General features: G+C 32.1%; 1 protein-coding gene across 8 annotated transcripts in view; it reads left to right on the top strand.

The window, feature by feature from the left end:
• Positions 1 to 21,685, top strand: part of Polk (DNA polymerase kappa) — a 68,147-nt gene extending 46,462 nt beyond the window's left edge. For all 8 annotated transcript variants that reach the window (XM_048800124.1, XM_048800127.1, XM_048800121.1 and 5 more), the window contains 10 exons: positions 2,355 to 2,508; positions 4,938 to 5,162; positions 6,655 to 6,779; positions 7,944 to 8,110; positions 10,696 to 10,728; positions 14,167 to 14,263; positions 16,493 to 16,664; positions 18,579 to 19,493; positions 21,364 to 21,400; positions 21,579 to 21,685. In XM_048800124.1, the coding sequence (XP_048656081.1) occupies positions 2,355 to 2,508; positions 4,938 to 5,162; positions 6,655 to 6,779; positions 7,944 to 8,110; positions 10,696 to 10,728; positions 14,167 to 14,263; positions 16,493 to 16,664; positions 18,579 to 19,493; positions 21,364 to 21,400; positions 21,579 to 21,663 (2,010 nt within the window). In that variant the 3' untranslated portion in view covers positions 21,664 to 21,685. The remainder of the gene's footprint in view (positions 1 to 2,354; positions 2,509 to 4,937; positions 5,163 to 6,654; positions 6,780 to 7,943; positions 8,111 to 10,695; positions 10,729 to 14,166; positions 14,264 to 16,492; positions 16,665 to 18,578; positions 19,494 to 21,363; positions 21,401 to 21,578) is intronic.
• Positions 21,686 to 22,489: the final 804 nt, after the last annotated feature.

The raw sequence follows: 22,489 nt of genomic DNA, 5'->3' as shown, positions 1-22,489 counted from the left end.
GCAGAATACAACAGTTACTAATAGGGCATTATGTAAAAATGTGGATGTGTAACCGATGTGATTCTGCAGTCTGTATTTGGGGTAAAATTGGGAGTTCATAACCAACTTGAATCTAATGTATGAAATATGATATGTCAAGAGCTTTATAATGTTTTTCAACAATCAATAAAAAAAAAATTAAAAAAAAAAAAACTCATCTCCCCAAACTTTGAGTAACCTTAGTAACTTAAACTATTTTTTCCTAATATGAAAAATACATTTTCTTCTAGAACAACCTTATAATTAACAGAATCTACTCATCATTAATTTTAGTCTCTTCTGAGTGTTTTTAAGCAGTGATGAAATTCACTTAATTACCTGCTTTCCTTGTCCCACGATCTTGTGAAGTTACTTGAACATATAATATCTTAGAAACATTAAATCAAAGAGAAAAGGGAATAATTCATTGCTTTGAAAAGGATCTCTGAAGTATAAAGATTTGATTATTTACTAAAATTCCAAAGTATCTTATATGAAAAATAGCTGTTTTCTCTGTTTTATAAGAACTGGCCTATCCTGTAGTCCTGGGATTTAATTTGAATGCTATATCTACATCACTTTTAGACTGCTAGAGTAAATGCTGTCTTTTTAAGTGAATGGAAGCACTTAAAAACTATAGTCTGCCACTTGTTAAACATTTAGACATGCAAGTAACCTTTAAATTCATCCTTTTATTTGTACTCCATCTCATTTTGCTAGAAATGACATCCTATCCAAGTTTTAAAAGAATATTCTTCAAAATAGTCTGTTAAAGCAAGTGCTCTGTGCCTATTTCAGAAACAGTGGAAAAGGAGAGAGCAGTACACTCAAATTTGATGACTGTTTATCTCTCTTATTGTGTTTTTAATTAAAAATAAATAAAATGCTAATCATGCATATAGGTTTTTAATAAGTTAAAAGTCCCATAAAGACTAAGAATTTTAAGTACCACTTTAACTCAGTAAAACTAGACAGTGTGACAAAGAGAACTAAATTGGTTCTAGTTTTCTTTCATCTGTTTATTTACATAAGTTGGAAAAATCTTAAGATTCCAGCAAAATCTACATAGTTAATTTGCAGATAAAAAATCAACTATAGATATTTTTGGCTTAGTTTAGAAAGCTTAAGGAAGATCTATTTTTGTTTTGTCCAAAATATTGGAGTAGCTTTAACTGTTCTTAGAGCTTTAAGTGCTTGATTTTTTTACCTGGAACATATCTATTTTTGTTTGCCAGTTGCCTAGGAAAAGGAAGTAAGTACTAAGCAGTGTCTCTAGAGAGTACTTCTCATTCAGAATGTTAGTTGTCTGCTAGCTACAGACTTTCCAGAGTTTCATTTTTACTAGAAAGATTCTGTTTGAGTATATTATAAAAATGGTTTCTCTACAAGAACAAAGCTATTTTAGGCCTTCTCTGAGTAAAACTATTCTGAAATTCCCCTTGACTCAGCTGTTCATAATTACATTAAGCTAAAACACTTTCTTTTTATAAAGAAACAAAAGTTTTCTCAAGATATAGTAGATAGATTTTAAATGCTAGATGAAATGTAACATAATTCAGCCAATGTTTTCTAATATATGTTATTATTTTGTCAATCATTCCCTCTAATTATAGCTAATACTTCAGGTGTAAAAAACAGTCATCAAAAAAATTCATAGTTTCATGTAATAAAAATCATCTTATATAAAAGGAATTTCTGGATTGTATCACTAAAATTCTATATGTATTTCCTTTATCCCACGAGGCAATGCCAGACTTTTCTGTATAATATAATGTAATCATGAAGTTACGTTACAAATTTTAACATCTTTTCCATTTTAGATGCCAGTAAATAGTAAACTTTCATTTCCCTGTATGGATACATGCATTAATGTGTGTATTGAGAGTTGTTTTTTGTGCATGTTATAATTAATTGAGTATTTTTACATAAGATTATCCCTTTTTAAGATGAATAAAAATCATCCTAAAAGATGAGAGTAGAATTACTTTTAGCTAGCTTCCTAAAACCTTAACCATTTTCTTTTCTGTCTACCATAATGATGTCATCTGAGGTTTATTTGAATTGCTTACTATATCAAGTTGTAGGTGGCTAAAGAGAGATTGCATCAGATGAAACTATTTCATGGCCTTCTGCCTTCATGATCTATTTTAAGACAAAAGAGAATTTGACAAATATGCACTGGTAGTAAATTATTTATTCCTTAAATCTATGAGCTATTGATTGCAGGATCATTACTGTTGTTGCAAAGAAAGAATATTAATGTTTCTCATCAGCTATATGTGACAGGAGGCTTTGCTGTAGCAGCAGAATTTAAGCTTCTTTTGTTCCTTTTGAAGGTTAAGGAAATACTTGCTGATTATGATCCCAATTTTATGGCCATGAGTCTTGATGAAGCTTACTTGAATATAACCAAGCACTTACAAGAAAGACAAAATTGGCCTGAGGACAAAAGAAAATATTTCGTCAAAACTGAAAATGCCATAGAAAATGGTAAGCAATTTATAAGAATTATCAAACTAAACACTAAGAAACAGAAAAGTAACCCTTTGAATCAACCCAGTTAACTCCATTAGCATGTGTAGGTGGTAGGATTAGATATATCTTTATAAAAATGAAAAATCAGAAATTTAAAATATACCAGGTTTAAGTTAAATGTATAAAATATCATTTTAGACCAAATGAGATTGTTAAATCTCCAAGCACTATAAGTGCTGAGTCCCTGTACAAAGTAATTTCTTAAAATCTAACAGTATTTTCTTAAAATCTAACAAAGAGTTTAGATCGCATTAAAACTGAGGAATTTGCTGGGGCTGTGGCTCAGTGGTAGAGCACTTGCCTAGCATGTATGAGGCAGTGGGTTTGATCCTCAGCACCATCTACAAATAAATAAAATAAAATAAAAAACTGAGGAAGTTATCTGTGTAAGGTAGCTTTTTTTGTTATTGTTCTTAATAGAAATTAGATTTTTTAAAAAAGATATCAAAATATTGAGTGATTCTTTTCTTTTCTTCATTTCCCATGTTTTTTACAATTTGGTTCTAGTATAGCAATTATTACTGTTTTCTACTCTGCCAGAATTAATGACTTTCCTTTCCCTTCTTTGACTTAGACCTTATCATGACTCTAGAATACAATGAATCAGAAGTTTCATGGCTTCATAGATTTTTTTAAAAATCACTCCCTTTATTATCTGTTCAAAGCAACGCCAAGAAACATGCAGATATTATACATATTATTTTAATGTCTACTCTGTAATATAAATTTGGATGGTGGATACCAGTCTATGTAAGAAACTGAATAACACTCACTTTTTAGCACTTGCAGTTCAGATGGAATGCTTTAATCCTGGTAATACCATACAGTGTACTCTGATTACCTCAGTTACGGGGATTACAAAAATATTCAGTCTGGAAGTAAATAAACAATTTTAGCAGTTAGTTATATTTCCAGGCCTCCCAAAGAAGCAAAATGCAGTTGAGATGGAAAAGGTAACATACCATTCTGCAGTAGCTCTAATAATGTACCAGGAGGTACCAATCTTTGCTTTCTCCTATAGCATTCTACTATTGCAGTGACTCACCTGAAAACAGGGTGTGAGAGGGATTAGCCCTTTATAACAGCATAAGGAACTCTGCAGGAGCGGCTTATGAATGTGACAGGTACCTTACCTGATCTGCAGTTTTTCTTCTACAGCTTTTATTACCTTGAGTTCCACTCATCCAATGGGGAAACGGGCTCCAGTGAATATCATTTCAAATGTTCCGTACTTTGAATCCCCTCTGAGTTACTCTGAACTTTAAAACTAGATATAAAAAATGAAAAGGAACTGAAGCATATAAGTAACAGTTAATGTAAAATAGGGTTCATATGACCTGAGAATTCCAATTTGGAGATTATATCTGTGACATAATTTCTATTACCTACCTTAAAACTTGAAACTAATCAGGTTTTTATCATATAATTTGTTATCTTTTTAGAAAAGTTTCCTAAAAGACTAAATTTATTTTTCAAGTAACATACTTTATGTGTATCTTGAAACTTAAGAAATTTAATTATTGCTACTGTATTTACCTTAATTTGAGAAGCATTTATGAGATATTATGAGAACATTTTAAGTATGAATATAGATTTAAGTGTATTTTACATTATATTTTGAAAAATGCAAATAAAATGAGATAATAATTGGTATTTTTATTTTACTTTTTAATAATTATAGTTTATAGTCTAGTGATAGTATATGTTCTTTTCCTTAAACTTAGACCTTGGTTAATCCAGTCAGACCCTAAAAATTTGTATAAAGAAACATAACTTTCAGGGGCAATTTGTATTTGTTGCAAATGTACCCTTAGTAAAAGTGATACTTTGCACAAGCAAGTCAAAATAAAATCAGATTTAAAAGAAGGAAATAAAGATTTGACATTTGAAAAGTTTCTTCCAGGGATGAAGAAAAATTATTTTCTCTCTAAAAGCAAAACTTACTTTTCAGATATAATTATTCTATTTGCCTAAAGCCTTTTTTCCTCATTCCTAAAGTCTAATTTAGTAAAGGTCTTTTTTTCCATATAGAAGAATAAAAGGCAAGAAATACTTTAGTTTTTAAAGAAAAAAAGTAATGCATTTCAAAATTTAATGAACTTTACATAGGGTAGATCCTTTTAGAATGTATAATATGAAAAAAGATAATTTTTTTAAAAGAAAAACCTGGACAGTTTTTTTCTTGATTGAACAGTTATAAAATATAAATTGTAGCATTTCTGATCATGTTTTCTAGAAACTATTAAATTTGCTTTGTCTTCAGAAATAATGTGAGGGGAAAGTAGAAAAAAGAAAAATTTAAAGAAAGAATGAAGCAAAATCTAACTTGTGAAATATATACCTCTTAAAATGAACATGAGTTACTGTTCCCGTTTATAATTTAGATCAACCAGAAAAGGAAGTGGATAAACTGAGTGAGCATGAACGGCCCATCTCTCCACTGCTTTTCGAAGATAGTCCTCCTGATTTGCAAACCCCATCGAACTTTGAAGAACAAAACAATCCTCAAATACTACAAAATTCAGTTGTTTTTGGAACATCAGCTGAGGAAGTGGTAAAGGAAATTCGTTTCAGAATCGAGCAAAAAACAACACTGACGGCTAGTGCAGGTCAGGATCTTGATGCACAGTGTGGTTGTAAGTTTTGGGCTGACTTAATTCAAGTGTCATATTAATAATTTCTCATTTGAAAGGATATAGTATCTTTTTACTTATCTATTCTTTTTTTTTTTTTACATTCTGAAACTTTACCTATTCTGAAGAGCTGTGAACCTACAAGTAAATAGGAATTTAGCAGAAAAGCACATGAGCACAAAGAAAAAAGCCTATCATAAATCTTATGTAGCTCTTCTTTTGTAAATGCAAAATATATGGTCATTGGTTTTTCTCATAAATCTTGATTAGTTCTTCCTTAGGAGACTTCATTGCTGTCTTAGAATATGTGCAGGAGAGAACCCAGAAGACATCAATATAGAAGATAAAAAATTAAAAAATCCAAAACACCAGCTAGCAATGTAGCAGTTTAGGACCAACTGGTAAAAGGGGAAAAAAACAAAAACAAAAAACAGCTTTGCAAATGTCAATAACCCATAAGGGCATCACTATGTAGCATAATAATTGATACTCATCATGAGGACCCTGAATTATCTTGTAGTACTCATGTCATAATTAGGTTAATCTTTCTTTAACAAAACATGAAAATGAATAGTAAAATTTAGGAAAATATGTATAAAATTAAAGTGAACTATTTGATGGCTCTATTTGAATATATCTGTTTCAAATTACCTTAATCTCTAAGACTCCTGGAAATTGTTAAAACACCTTTCTGAAAAGTAGTAATTTAATTTGTTTTGTGAGTAGCAAAAGGGATGAAATGTTTTAAATAAATATACAGAAGCTTTTTTTTTCTTTATGTGAATAATTCATTAAAAAAAAAAAACTTTTCAAAGAATAAACATCCTTCACAAATTATATTCTGGATCTTTTCTAAGTAATGGTTATAGGGCCAGCCACTATAACAACCCTGTATTTCTACTAAAGATAGTAAGTAAACTCAGTAGTAAGTTACATTTAATATTACTCAACTCAGAAATTATTTTTAGATTTTAAATATCATGGAGAATTAAATATTCCCATTTCTTCTGCCCCAATAACTAATAAAATTCCTTTTCTTAAAACCATAGCAAGTACGCATGGTGGCATACTCCTGTAATCCCAGTGACTGGAGAGGCTGAGGCAGGAGGATCACAAGTTCAAAGCCAGCCTCAGCAAATTAACAAGGTTCTAAGCAACTTAGTGAGACCCTGTCTCAAAATGAAAACTAAAAAAGGCTGGGGATGTTGACCAGTGTTTAAGTGACCCTGGGTTCAATCTTTAGTACCAAAAAAACCAACAACAACAAAAGGGAAAAAAAAAAAAACAAAAAAACACCAAAACATAGCAAATCCTGAGGAAATAGATGATAATAAAATGTTATCTTTAAAGTGGCATTATGTATCGTTTCAGATTATTTGCATTTATTTTTTTCTGTTTTGTCATCACTTAGTTAAAAATAAATACATATCAACTTTTATAAGTAGAATGTTCTTTTAATTCTTTTAAGGAATTGCTCCCAATACAATGTTGGCAAAAGTTTGCAGTGACAAGAATAAGCCAAATGGACAATATCAAATTCTTCCTAACAGACAAGCTGTGATGGGCTTCATCAAAGACTTACCAATTAGGAAGGTAAGATTTTATATAAAATTTATCATCTGGTACATGTTCTCTGAATTCTGAAGGGACATCATTTAGGCTGATAGTAATTCTTTGCTGAGAAGTTTTAAAACAATAGATAAGAGGCAAGAATTATAATTGGTGGTTGAATGTGGACTTGACGAGATCTTTCTGTGAAACCCTAAAAATCAGGTTTAGGAAGCTTATTTCTAGAAATTTTTAGGAGCATACTTGGATGACAGCTTTTAAGTGGATTCCTGCAAAGGAGAAAGAAATAAAAAATACTTAGAAAAGTCCTTTCCCAACTGTACCTTAATAGAGTGCTACCAAATAGGTATATTTCAAAGATATTTAGAATTTTTATTATTATATAAAAAAAGCAAAAATACTTTACCATCTTTAAAATGATAAAATTATCTCTTAGGGGTTCCAGAAAAGGGTATATTTTTATTATTCTTCAGAGCTTCCAAATTGTTCTGCATAGATATCTATTTTTTTTCAGTAATTACTCTATACAATGTTTATGATTATTGGATAATATATGTAAGACATAATTATAAAGTAGTATTTTCTAATGTGTTTTTCAAAGTATAAATAGGTGTTTCATTTAAAAAAAAGTCTGGATCAAAGAGCTTTGGGGTGGGCTGGGGCTGGGGCTCAGCACCACATATAAATAAATAAAATAAAGATCTATCAACAACCAAAAAATATTATTTTTAAAAAAGGGGGTCACTGTTTATATATTAGTATATTAAAGATTTCTAATTTTGAAGCAAAATTTTCCATTTAAATTTGTTGACTGACCATTCCCTAAAGGTATATATGACCAACAACTCCTTTTTTTTTCTTTAAAAAAATTTTTTTGTAGTTGTAGATGGACAGAATGCCTTTATTTTACTTGTTTATTTTGATGTGGTGCTGAGGATCGAACCCAGTGCCTCACTCATGCTAGGCAAGCACTGTGCCACTGAGCTATAACACCAGCCCAACAACTCCTTTTTTAGTGCCTTTAAAAATTAAATGGAATGCTCTTTAGGAAATGTGACCCGAAAGTAACAAAATCAGTTTTCTCACAAGATTTGTGATGATAGTAACGTTATTTATGCCTTTAATAAGATTACCCTCTCAGTTCTGATCTTAATTTAAAATTAATGATAAATGTTGATTCTCTTCTAGGTTTCTGGAATAGGAAAAGTTACAGAGAAAATGTTAAAGGCCCTTGGAATTATTACTTGTACAGAACTCTACCAACAGAGGGCATTACTTTCTCTCCTTTTCTCTGAAACATCTTGGCATTATTTCCTTCACATCTCTCTGGGTCTAGGTTCAACACATCTGGCAAGGTATATATAGTAATTCTGCTTAATTATTTGCTGAAATGTCAATTTTAACCATTGAGATAGAGACTATAAAGATAACGTGTTTTAAAATCCTCCAAGACCAGTTTGATTCAGAATATAATGTTTGGGTTAAAAATCAACAGATTGGATTCAGGAGAAAAGCAAAAGAAAAATAAAGACTTACACTTCAGTAGTTGAGTAGATGGACAAGAGAATCAATGATTATTTTATTTTTTATCTCTGCCTTATTCTTTTTTCAGAATAGAAGAGGAATGCTGGTTGTCAGATTGTTGAGGAAAAAAAGATGGCTTATATTCCATAATTCATTCTTTAAGGAAGGAGTTTTAATGATTCTTTGAAAGCCTTCATGAACTGACAATATTTTATTTCTTTTCCAGATACATAAGTGATTTATTCTTTGATTATTGTGTTAAGCATTGTCCTAGGAATTAGGGATAATGACAGTGACTAGGAGAAAATCCTATATTCATGGAGTTTGCAGACTAGTGTGTGGGATAGAAAATAACCATTAAACAAATGGTTTAAAGTAAAGTAAGGAAAGTAAAGTAGAATGAGGGCGCAAAAAATGACTTTGGGGCTGGGTACACTAGCACATGCCTGTAATCCCAGCGGCTAGGGAGACTGAGGCAGGATTGTGAGTTCAAAGCCAGCCTCAGCAATTTAACAAGGCCCTCAGCAACTTAGAGAGACCATGTCTCAAAATGGAAAATAAAAAGGGCTGGGGATGTTACTCAGTAGTTAAGCACCCTTGGGTTCAATCCCTGGTACCAAAAAAAAAAAAAAAAAAAAAAGACTTGGGGCTGAGTGGGGGTTGGCAACATTCATCCAGAGGCAGAAAATTGACGGACCCAATGATGCAAAGATCTAGGAGACAGGTAATGGCTAAAGAAGCGGGCCTGTGTTGTTTTTTTTTTTTCCCCCTCCATCTCTTTTTCATCTAGGTCTTAACAGGAAGTACCCCACAGCTGGAAAGGTAAATTGTTAGGGATAGGTGAAAAGAAGGGAATAAACAGACACTTATCAAAAGAAGAAATAGAGATGACCAACAAACATTATGATAAAATGTTTAACATTATTAGCAATCAGAATAGATAATAGGCAAGAATTATAATTGTGGTTATAATTTCATCTCATTTCAGTTAGAATGGCAATCATTAAGAATACAAATAATAATAAATGCTGGTGAGGAGGTGGGGGGAAGGTATACTCATACGTGGAGATTCCTCAAAAAACCGTATGACCCAGGTATCCTACTCCTTGGTATTTACATTGAATAACTAAAATCACCAAACTGTAGTAATGCAGGCATGTCAATATTTATAGCAGCACAAGTCACAATAGCCAAGTTATGGAACCAGCCCAGAGGCCCGTCCACAGATAAATGGATAAATGGAAAAAGAAAATGTGGTATATATACATAGTGGAGTTTTACCAATCATAAACAAGAATGAGATTACAGCATTTGATGGTCTATGGATCAAACTGAAAACATCATGCTAAGTCAAATAAGAGACTCAAAGTCAAGGGTCAAATGTTTTCTCTCATATGTGAAGTTAGATCAAAATAAGGGGGAAAAACAGAGTGGGGTCAGGGGGAATCCCATGATAACAGAAGGGAGATCAGTGGTGTAGAGGAAGGGAGTAGATGGGGAAGGAGGAGGGTTGGGAAAAGGGAGTAACTTCAGGATGAAATTAACAAAATTATAAATTTCATCTTTATGTATATCTATAAAGTACCAATTTTTTAAAAAATTATAAATAAATACAGACTAGTATAGGTAGGTGAATAGGGGGGTGGGAGGAGGGGAGAGAAAGGGGAAGTACTGGGGATTAAAGTGAAATAAATTATTTTCCATGCATGTATGATTGTGTCAAAATGAACACCAATATTATGTATAACTATAATGTACTAATAAAAATATTTTAAAAAGAAAGAATAGGAATCACAGAAGTCAACCTTGGACACTATTTTTGCAATTTTGTCATTATCTTGTCATCCTGTACTCAAAGTGACTTCTTATTATTATAATTAAAATAAAAGACAACAATAAAATTGCTGAGAATGTCTATAAAATTAAATAACCAATTAAGCCTGGTAAATCTTAACAGATTGCAAGGCTGTATTATAATTCTCTTGCTGCTCTTTTTTATTTTGAATTTACAGTTAGCTCATTTTGATCTTGTAGGTAAAATGAAAGATGAAGATATCACAGCACTATAACTAACTAGTATTTGAAGAAATCAGGAAATAAAAATGTCTTCTGTAATCCAAAAATTATTCTCTTTTTATTTCCATACTTGCTTGTAAGCAATATAGTTCTGATATAACACAGCATATATTGGTATTCAGAGAGAATAATAAGGGAAATCTGTGGGTGTTTTATGATAAAATAGCAGATCTGCCTTCCCCTCAATCCTTGTTCTCTATTCCCCTACTGTGCTTTGTTTTTTGAGCTAAATGCTTTCTTCTTCTAAGGTATTTCATATTTACTTTTATATTTGTCTATCAGTCTTTTCTGAAATAGAAAATAAAGACTTGTTTTTTTGTTTTTGTTTTGTCACTTCAAGGGATGGAGAAAGGAAAAGCATGAGCGTTGAGAGGTAATGTTTTGTTATTTATTGTTAATTGTTCATAATGTTATTTTAAACTAATTTCTAAATTAATTTTTAGTACAATATTCGCAAATCACATCAACGGTTTTCAGCAGTTTACAATGCTGCAATATATACTTCAGCTTACATGCTACAGTATACTTCGGTACAGGGTATATTATCTTTGGTTGTGCCACTCTCAAATTAACTGCAATCTTTTTTTTTTTTTTTCTTCTTTTTTTTGGGGAGTCGGAGGTTGTACATGGAATTAAACTCAGGGGCACTCAACCACTGAGCCACATCCTGAGCCCTATTTTGTATTTTATTTACAGACAGGGTCTCACTGAGTTGCTTAGTGCCTCTTTGGTGCTGAGGCTGGCTTTGAACTCTTGATCTTCCTGTCTCAGCCTCCCAAGCCACTGGGATTGCAGGCATGCACTACTGTGCCCAGCTAACTGCAGTCATTTTTATGCATGTTGATTTTACTTCTGTTCGCTGAAAACTAGGCATTTTAGGATTCCAGTTTCTAATTTCTAGTCTTGAAATTGAAGATTTATTTGGGAATTCTTTTGTTTTAAATATTTTTTTTAGTTGTAGATGGACACAATATCTTTATTTTTATTTGTTTATTTTTATGTGGTGCTGGGGACCAAACCCAGGGCCTCACTCATGTGAAGCAAACGCTTCACCACTGAGCTGCAACTCCTGCCCAGGAATTCTTGAAACTCATTAAATATTGGTTGCATGAGCAGAGGCATTAAATGATTGAGCATCCCTAGTCTGAAAATCTGAAGTCTGAAATGCTTGAGTTTCCAGAATGTTCTAAGTGCCAATATGTCACCACAAATACAAAATTTTAACACCTGACTTTATGTGATTGGTTGCAGTCAAAACACAGGCATACTAAAAATATTGTGTAAATGTGCCTTCAGGCTAAATATATAAGGTGTATATGAAGCAAAAGAATTTCAGGTTTATTCTTGGGTCTATCTCTAAGATATCTTGTTATATCCAGGCAAATATTCAGAAATTGTTAAAAAAAATCCAAAGTCCAATCTATGTTCTTGTCTTGAGTATTTCAGACAAGGGATCCTCAACATGTAGTATTATATTCTTGGTGAATGAGAGCTTAGAAATGGGCTAATTTAGTGGGCTTACAATCTTGTTTGCAAGACAAATGAAATCTTGATATGGAACTTTATTATTTGAGAAAATGTTTTTTAAAAGTCTCTCAATTATTTCCTCAAAGCAGCAAGATGTCACAGGCATTTAAGAACCACTGACCTAGTAGAAGGTTGGATTTGTATTTCACATGTTATTTCTGACCAAAAAATCTGAATGAATTTTATAAAACAACATACTCAATAAATGGCTTTGATAAAAATTGCTGTTTTAGGTTGTGATTTACATAAAAGCAATCTGAGAGAGAGAACACATTCATCCAAAATGTGATTATATGAGTAATGTTGTACAGTTTAAAAATATTTCTTTTGTATTTTTTTACTTTGTTACTGAGAAAATTATTGATATGTGGGAATATATTCTCCAGTTTTCTTTCTGAAAACTCTCCTTGGCTTTTTTTTTTTTAAAGGTGCTGGGGATTGAACTCAGTGCCTTATGCATGCGAGTCAAGCACTCTACCATCTGAGCTATATCCCCAGCCCCTCTTCTTGGCTTTTAAAAAAATTGTATTAGAACATCAAATTTGTTATGGGATTGGGGAGAGGGAGATTGTAATTCACAATCACACATAAAAACCTAACTTCTCTAATATGTAAAGAACTCATATAATCAATAAGAAGCATCAGTGTACCAAATATCTAATTAGTTAAGAGAAAAGGAAACAAAAAATGACAGGCTATATGAAAATATTCCCATTCTCATTTATAATTAAAGAAGAACAAAGTTCTCTGAGATAGCATTATTTACTGATCCAGGGAAGACATCTTTAGGGACCAATATTTGACCTACAACAAAGGGTAAGAAATTTGGTAATATCTATCAAAATCCCAGATGAATTGTTATATCTTTGAATTAGAATGTTATGCTGCCATATAAAATGAGGATATTAATTTCTCATTGGTAACACCAAGATAAATTGAGAAAAGCAAGGTACTAAATAATGTATGTAATATTCTATTTATATAAAAAGGGTAAAATTATTGCTTGTTTGCTAATATGTACATATTAGTCCAATGTTTTTGTGGTTGTTGTTTGTTTGTTTCTGTAACCACATATCTGAAGCTAGATAACTTTTGAAGAAAAGAGGTTCATTTAGCCTGGAGGTTCAAAGGTAAAGGCCTATATCTGCTGATAGCCTTCTTATTGCTCCAAGGCAGTGTAAGGCAAACACATAGCAAAAGATAGAGCCATGTTATGTGTTTCTTCTAGTGACTCTCCCTCTCCTTGTAAAGCCACCAATATTCAATCATGAGGGCTTCCACCCGTATGACCTTGTCTAATTCTAATCACCTCCTAAACACCGTAGTTGATGGTTTGCACCCTTTTAATATCTCACACTGGGGATTAAATTTCAACACATGAACCGTTGGGAGATATATTCAAGCCATAGCAGATCGAATATTTCTGGAATTCATATGAATAAGAAGCCAGAAACATTGGTTGCCACTAGGGAAGAGTACTGAGTAGCTGGGGATAGTCTTAGAAGTGGGGATGCTACTGAATTACTATTTGCTCAAGGTTTTGTTCTCACTGCTGTGATCTCTCTTTAATGTCTGACTCTTTAATGTTAATATTATCTATTTCAATATCTTGTTGAAGATATTCAGTTTTGCATTTATTCTTACCAGCCCTCCATTTCCACTTATCTACTAGATAAGTAGATATGTACCTGGGTACTGAGCCAACCCATTAAATCTACTTAAAGACATCTTTGTCCAGAGCTAGGCACAGTGGTATATGCCTGTAATTCCAATGACTTAGGGGGCTGAGGCAGGAGGACTGCAAGTCTGAGGCCAGCCTTATCAACTTAGTGAAACCCTGTCTCAAAATAAAAAATTAAAAGGGGGGGAAAAAGAAAGAAAGAAAAAGATATTCTATCCAGAAAATTCATGTACAATATGATGTTCTCATCTGTATTTTCTTAAAATAGTCTTCTATAGCAGAATCTATATACATATATACTTGACTGAACGTATTATAAGTTGGGGCATTGTCTGTTGATGACTTTAATCATCTTTTTAAAAAATATTATAGAACAAGAGTATAAAATTGCTTCTTTGCAAATCAATTTACCTATCTACATGGTTTTCTATTATTTATATAGACTGTAGGTGTTTCTACTTAATTATGTCTTAGTTCATATGAAAACTATTTGTACAGCAGAATATATAAAGTAATTCTAGACCATTTAAATATACTATATCATTCCCAAATTATTTTGAGTTACAGTTTGCTTTGTGCACCAAATCATTGTTGTTTCTCTAGGACCTTCAGTGAAATAAGTAAAGCAGAAGAACAGTACAGCTTGTGCCAAGAACTTTGCAGTGAACTCGCTCAAGATCTCCAGAAAGAAAAGCTTAAGGTACTTTATTTTAATGTGGTGTTCTAGTTTTTAAAAATTTTAATGATGCTACTTGAAACAAGTTAGATTACCCATTTCTTAAAGCTCAATACAAAGTAGTTAATGTTGGAACAGAATATTCTGTCCCCAACAATTAGAGACAAATTTAATCTGACCCATATCTGAGGTCTACGATGAGATCATTCTATGAAAAAGAAACTTGTGATGCTGGAATGCTTCCAGTATCATTATACACGACTTTATACTACCTCCAGAGTACTTTGATTAAATATAACATGAGAGTATATTAGCCTTAGAAAGGCAAAGAAGAATTTTCCCAGAATTGTACTCACATATTATAAATGCCTTTCCAATTAGCCTTTAATATTTTTCTCACATAAACAATGACCTTCTAGAATAATAGACATTTTGTTTCAAGACTCTAATCCAGGTTGCTTACTTGGGGTGTGGGTGGGGGGGAGCCTGGAATGCTTTGAACTTTCTGTTTTTTAATCTTTTCTCACAACAATCCATGTTTAGTATATCCCAACAATCTCAAACCAGGAGTGGAGTTGTTCAAAGTAATAGAAAAATATTAAAAAGTTATTACAAAAAAACTGGAATATCTGATGAGCCTTTTTCTTATAAGCTTCTCTTTTGATGATATAACAGAGTTCTTCTTAAAAATATATTTTAAATAAACTTTTAATTTTAGATTCACAGAAAAGTTACAAAAAGAATATAGAGAAGGAGCTGTGGCTCAGCAGTAGTGCACTTGTCTAGCATGTGTGAGGCACTGGGTTAAATTCTCAGCACCACATATAAATTAAAAATAAATAAATAAAGGTCTATCAACAACTAAAAATAAGAAAAATTAAAATGATAAAAAATATAGAGATTTCCAGTGTAATCTTCATCCAGTTTCCTTAATTATTAACATTTTGTGTTAACATAGTACATTTGTCAAAACTAAGCAAGTGACATTAGCACATTATTGTTAAATAAACTCTAAATTTTATTTGGATTTTGCTCATTTTCTGTTAATCACCTCTCTATTCCAGGATTCAATTTAGGGAACTATGTTGCATTTATGTCTTCCTAGTCTCCTCTGGTCTGTCACAGTTTCCCAGTCTATCCTCTTTTTTCATGACTTTGAAAATCCAATCTGGGTTTGTTTGGTGGTTTTGTTTTTTAATAATTAGACAAGGATATAAGTTTTTAGAAAGACTATCACAAAGATGAAGTGCCCTTATTGTATCCTGCCAGGTGGTATATAGTTGCCATATGACATCTCTGGATTTTATCAGTTGGTTAAGGTGGTGATTGCTATGTTTCTCCACTATGAAATTACTGATTTTTTCCTTTGAAAATGAATTAGTAAGTCTTAACTCACCCTCAAATGAAGGAGAATTAAGTTAAACCTCCAGGAATACTAAAATACGCACAATATAAAATTTACAGTTTTTGCCATTTGTCAGTGTCTGGTTCAGTGGCATTAAGTACATTCACTTTGTTGTGCATCCATCCCCACCATCCATCATCATCCCCAGATGAAATTCTATACCCGAAGACACTAACTGCACAGGGAATTCTTACACATAAATTATTAAATATAGTATTTGGCATGTACCAGCCACACAGTAAATGTGAGCTTTCAGTAAGACCTTTTTAATGAGGATCTTTTATAAAAAAAAAAAATTTTCATGCCTTTTTAGAAATTGAATTAACTAAGATTCAATAAAAGGAAAAATGATCAGTTAACTTTCCCTTTATATAAGGGTATCTTATAAAAATTAAGTTGGGTATGGGAATAATAGTATCTAGAATAGAATTTTCATATTATGTATAGATTTTAATTATTTCTTGTGATAGTTGTTATTATCATGTTTTATAAATAAAATTTGTTATACTTCCACATTCTTACATGTACATAAAAGACATTTCTAAACTTAGGGGTTTTTTGGGGGAGGCGGTTCTGGGATTGAACCAGAGGCATTCAACCACTGAGCTACATCCTCAACCCTATTTTGTATTTTATTTAGAGACAGGATCTCACTGAGTTGCTTAGGGCTTTGCTGAGTTGCTGAGGCTAGCTTTGAACTCAGGATCCTCCTGTCTCAGCCTCTGGAGCTGCTGGGATTACAGGCGTGCACTACCATGTCCCACCCATTTCTGGATTTTTCTAACCTGTAAATAACTTTTTTCTAAATATTAGAAAGCCTATATAATAATATATTCTATATGTTATAGGGTAGAACTGTTACCATTAAACTGAAGAATGTGAATTTTGAAGTAAAAACTCGTGCATCTACAGTTTCATCTGTTGTTTCTACTGCGGAAGAAATATTTACCATCGCTAAGGAGTTGCTAAGGACAGAAATTGATGCGGATTTTCCACGTCCCTTGAGATTAAGACTTATGGGTATGTTTTTTTTTTTCCTTAAATCTATTAGATTTCCCCCCAAAAAATTAATTTTCAAAAAATTTTCACCTCTATTTTGTTTCTTAAACCTGACTACAAAGTACTTTCTGTGCTGCTGCCATTTATTGGAACCTGATGCATGTAAAGCCATGATTATTGGTTTGATTCCATTTTGAACCAATTGAAGTGTTTCTTATTATGTACTGGAATAAAGTGGACAAGAAAGGTTTCAAAATTCAAACCTATTCAGATATTAGAAAGCAGATTCACTGCATAGTAAGTATATTATGTAATACTCCTTTGGGAGTCTGGAGCAGTGCCCCATGATGAAATAACATTAATAAACAAAAATATATTCACATACAATAAGGACTCTAAATAACTTCACATTAATTTAGGCATCATTTATCACTTGTTGCTTATAATTTTCAGAACTTTTTGGATTTCAGAATTACAAATAAAGGATTGAAACACCATGAAATCACATCTCCAGCCATTATATGATAAAAACAAATAGACCATGTTTCCAAAGTGAATTATGTGAAAGAATGTGTATGGATAAGCAGTCCAAATGTCCACTTTCTTACTAAGAGTGGTTCTTTAGCCATACTTTCATATAAAAGATAGCATACCCTGAATCAAAATAACAAATGTTCATTAAAAGAGCCAAATAACAAGTTATCTATAGATGCTTTATTCATAGTTGCCTAAAGATGTCCTTCAGTTGATGGATAAATAAATTAGGGAATAATCAGACAGTGTAATAATATTCTGTACATAAAAGAAATAAGCTATTTAATGATACATGCTTGTATAAAGGAAAGTAAATAAGCATACCTGTAATCCCAACAGCTTGGAAGGCTGAGGCAGGAGGAACACAAGTTCAAAGCCAGCCTTAGCAACTTAGTGAAGCCCTAAGCAACTCAGCAAGACCCTGTCTCTAAATAAAATATTAAAAAGGAGCTGAGGATGTGGCTCAGAGGCAAAGCACCCCTGGGTTCAAGCCCCAATACAAAAAAAAAAAAAAAAAAGCTATCAAGCAGTGAAAAGAAATGCAGGAAACTTACAGGTTGGTAAAAGAAGTCAGTCTATAAAGGTTCCATACCATATAATTCCAGCTGCATAATATTTTGGAAAAGATAAAACCAAACAACAAAATATTAGTGGTTTTCTAGGGTTAGACAGAAGGGATAGATGGATAGGCAGAACACAAAGGAATAGAAGGGCAATTAAACTATTCTGTGATTTATAATAGCGAAGATATGACATAAGAAATTTTTCTAAACCCATAGAATGTACAGTGCCAAGAGTGTGAACTCTAATGTCATATCAATGTAGGTTCATCATTTGTAACAAATGTTCAACTTTGGTGTAAGATGTGGATATCAGGAGAGGCTTTACATGAATAGGGGCAGAGGATATATGAGAATTCTCTGTACCTTTTGCTAAATTTTGCTGTGAACCTAAAACTGCTCCAAAAAAAAAAAAAAATCCTTAAAAAAACAAAAAAAGCTAAAGGGTCTCGGTAGTTGATTTCAATTTGTTGTTTTATATTGAATGCCATTATATGTCAGATATTAATTGAAAGTTCTGTCATCATATGAACTGCAATAGATTGCTAATATTTAATGATACATGCTTGTATAAAGGAAAGTAAATTTCCACTCACAGTATCAGCTTTGAAAACACATCCTTTAGTTAAAAGAATATTGGGCTAGGGAAATAGCTCTGTGGTACAGTACATACTTAGCATACACAAGGCCACACATACAAAAGGAAATATATACAGCCTTGCTTATTATTTCTCTGTAATCAACCTTTTATATAGATGTCACAACAGTATTATGTAAAATGTTTTTAATATACCTGTTGGCTTTGTTGAATTTGGAATTAATTGTGATTGGTTTAATTTAGGTGTTCGAATATCTGGTTTTCCCAATGAAGAAGACAAGAAACACCAACAAAGGAGCATCATTGGCTTCTTACAGGCTGGAAACCAAGCCCTGTCAGTCACAGGGTGTATGCTAGAGAAAACAGACAAAGATCAGTTTGTAAAACCTCTAGAAACATCTCATAAGAAGAGTTTCTTTGATAAAAAACGATCAGAAAGGAAATGGAGCCACCAGGACACATCTAAATGTGAAACTATAGTTAAAGAAAGTTTACAGATATCACAACCATTCCAAGTTTTAAAGAAGACAAGTGAGAATTTAGAAACATCAGATAATTCAGATAACTTCCAGATATTTACCTGTCCTGTTTGCTTTAGGGAACAAAGAAGTATCAGTCTGGAAGCCTTTAATAAACATGTAGATGTGTGTCTTGATGGACCTTCAATTAGGGAGAACTCGAAAATGAATTCTTCAAATGCTTCCTCTACTGAAGTTAACCTGAAAGAAATCACAAACCATTCTTTTTTACTTTGTGAAAAGCAATATTATGAAACTCATCAGAAAAATGTAGAAATCACTTCAGTAGATTGTGTAAATTTGGTAGAAACTAGAAATAATTCATCTAAAGCAGGAAGTATAGACACTGAGCACAGCAAGGAGGAATGTTCTAGTCTTCCAAGCAAGTCTTGTCTTGTTTCATTAGAAAATCAAGATGCTGAGTTACTAAGTAGACATGAACCACTCCAACCTTGTGTGTATCAAGTGACAGCAGGCCAAGCGCTAGTTTGTCCAGTATGTAATCTAGAACAAAAAACTTCAGATCTTATGCTGTTCAATGTGCACGTGGATGTTTGCTTAAATAAAGGTATTATCCAAGAACTGAAGAATGATAAAGTTTATCCTCTTAACCAACCCAAAGATAGCTCCAGAAGTACTGGTGAGTTTGTAGTCAATTGAAAGAATTTGATTTTCTAGGAATATGTAAGATTGTTCATTCTGAACACATATTATTAAAAGGGTAGTTTGTATATGCTGCCAGCCAGGAAAAAGTTACCTGACCGTAGATTAGCATTAAACCCACTGACTCCCAAATTTTCAATAATCTGAATATTGTAACAGAATTGATACAGGTGCATTAAAATAGTTTGAAAATTATAATCTAGAGCTTATATGCATCATATTAACATTCTGTTATTATTATACCCTTTAGTATAATTATATTTAATATGATTATATTTTATATAGCATCGTAGTTATATAATTTATATGTAATATAATTATACATCAATATATAATTCTATTATATAATTATAATATTACATTATTATATAATTCTAATTGTTTTTAAAGCTATTGGTTTGAGTTAACCCATTTTGTCCTAACAGAAGTGGAATACTTATACAAAAATTAAATATAGTATATATAATTATATAATATATAATAAGAACATATATTATATGTAAATACATAATTATATTCATAATATATTTATTAGTGGGGATTATATTTATACATAATAGTGGCATTCATTTTGACATTCATAAATTCATATAACATTCTGTATTTCAATCCCTCATACTTTCTCTTTCCTCCTCCCTACCCTTGATCCCCTTCCTCTACTCTATTTAATCTTCCTACTGTTCTGTTTTTTTTTAATTGGTTTGTTATAGTTGAATATAAAAGTAGAATTCATTGCAATATGTTCACATGGGCACATAGCATAATTTACTCAACTTCATTTGTAATTCCTCCCCTTTCCCATCCCTTTTCTCTTCCCCTCCATTTCTCTCCTCTATTCATCCATTCTCCCTTCTATTTTCTTGAGAATCCCCCAAGAGAGAAAGCATTCGACCCTTGACTTTTTGAGTCTGGCTTATTTCACTTAGCATAATGTTCTACAGTTCTATCCATTTATGAGCAAATGACAATTTCATTCTTCTTTATGGTTGAGTAAAACTCTATTGTGTATATATGCCATGTTTTCTCTGTTCACTGTTGAAAGGCACCTAGGCTGGTTCCATAACTTGTCTGTTATGAACTGTACTGCTGTACACATTGGTGTGCATATATCACTACAGTATGATAATTTTACTCCTCTGAATAAATACTAAGGAGTTTGGATAGCTGGGTTATATGATGGTTACAATCCTAGCCTTTATAGGAATCTCCATACTGTTTTCCAGAGTAGTTGTACTAATTTTCAGCCCACTAACAATGCTGTTAAGTGTATCTTTTTTTCCCACCATCAGCAATTATTGCTATTTGTATTGTTGATGATTGCCATTCTAACTGGGGTGAGATGAAATTTCAAGGTAGTTTTGATTTGCATTTACCTGATTGCTAAGGATGTTGAATATCTTCGAATGTGTATGTTGGCCAGTGGGTTAACTGAAATCAATAGCTTCTGAATTTAGGAACACTTCAATTTAGACTTTATTTATCATATAATGAACTCAAGTCATCTAATCAAAAAAAAAATTCCTTCAAAGAGCATTTGCCAAAGTATGGTGGCAAATCATACATATATTTTTATATATTTACATAGTTAAGATATCTCTTAACTTGTTTTTGGTAGTGCTAACTACCAAATTCCAAAAATGATATTAAGCATAATGCTAGTAAAACTAAGTAAATTATGAAGACATGCTATAAAGCTAGTTTCTGTTATGTAAAATATGAACTATATAGTACCAATAAAATTTTTAGTATCTTTAATCAGTCAGCTTTAACATTTTAAATTTTTACACAGTTTTTCAATTATTTTATGTATTCCATTATGGAATTTCTTGACTTTCTTCCCTCTATAGGTAGCTCAAGCAGAGTACAGAAGACCAGAACAAAAAGGTATGACTAATTTGAACTTTAATAAAGCTAGCGGTAAAATCATTATGTTTTGCGGGTCAAATTTAAAGGATGTCAGAATTATAAGTCAACAAGTAACATTTTAGAAGTTATTTGAAAAATTATTTTTAAAAATCTCTTCCTGTATTTTAATTGTGTGTATGTGTGTGTTTCATTTCAGGGTAGGACTAACCGCAAAGTACTCAGCATCAAAGAAAATAAAACCGAACAATCCCAGATACACTCTTGATATATTTTTTAAATGAACATTGAATATTTTATCATCAATTTTAATTGAAACTTCTTATTTTGTAATAAATGAAATTATTCTTCCTCATTTTAACTTTATAGATTCATGTAGGGAAGGCAAGTACAATAATTCCTCCCAAATGATGTTTCCTTTTCTAAGAATTTAGAATATAGGTTAATTTATTTTTGTATTTATTTTAATTTTTTGGTCCCAGGAATTGAACTTCGAGTACTCTACCACTGAGGCGCATCCCCAGCCATATTTTGTATTTTATTTAGAGACAGGGTCTCACTGAACTGCTTAGTGTCTCACTGGCTTTGAACTCTGGATCCTCCTGCCTCAACCTCCTGAGCCACTTGGATTAGAGGCATGCGCACTGCACCCAGCTTCTTTATACCTTTTTTATAACAGTGAGAATTCCATTTCTGTTACGCGTCAATTGGAAATCATTCCTGTTAGAAATAATTTTAAAAGGAAAAGTAAGAAATGAGATCAGAAAGTGATTTACTGTCTTTTTCCTTCCTCTTTTTTCAGTACTGGGGTTTGAAACTAGGGGCATTCCACCATAGAGCTATATCCCCAGTCCTTTTTTATGTCTTTTTTGAGATTGTCTCACTAAGTCTTGTTAAGTGGCAGAGGCTGGCCTGAAACCTTTGATCTTCCTGCCTCATCCTTCTGAGTCATTGGAAATACAGGTGTACACCTCCATGCCTGGCTTCTTTATTACTTTTCTAGTAAATATAAAAGCATATTTAATGATAATGGATCTTAGAGATTCATAAACCTATTTTAGCCTAAGAATTTTTCAGCACTTAACCACTTTATAGGCATTGAACGGCTAT

The sequence above is a fragment of the Marmota marmota genome, unplaced genomic scaffold (assembly GCF_001458135.2).
Source record: "Marmota marmota marmota unplaced genomic scaffold, marMar, whole genome shotgun sequence".
NCBI classification, from domain to species: Eukaryota; Metazoa; Chordata; class Mammalia; order Rodentia; family Sciuridae; genus Marmota; species Marmota marmota.
Note: the sequence above shows the minus strand (reverse complement) of the source record. Positions and strands in the feature narration are given on the sequence as shown.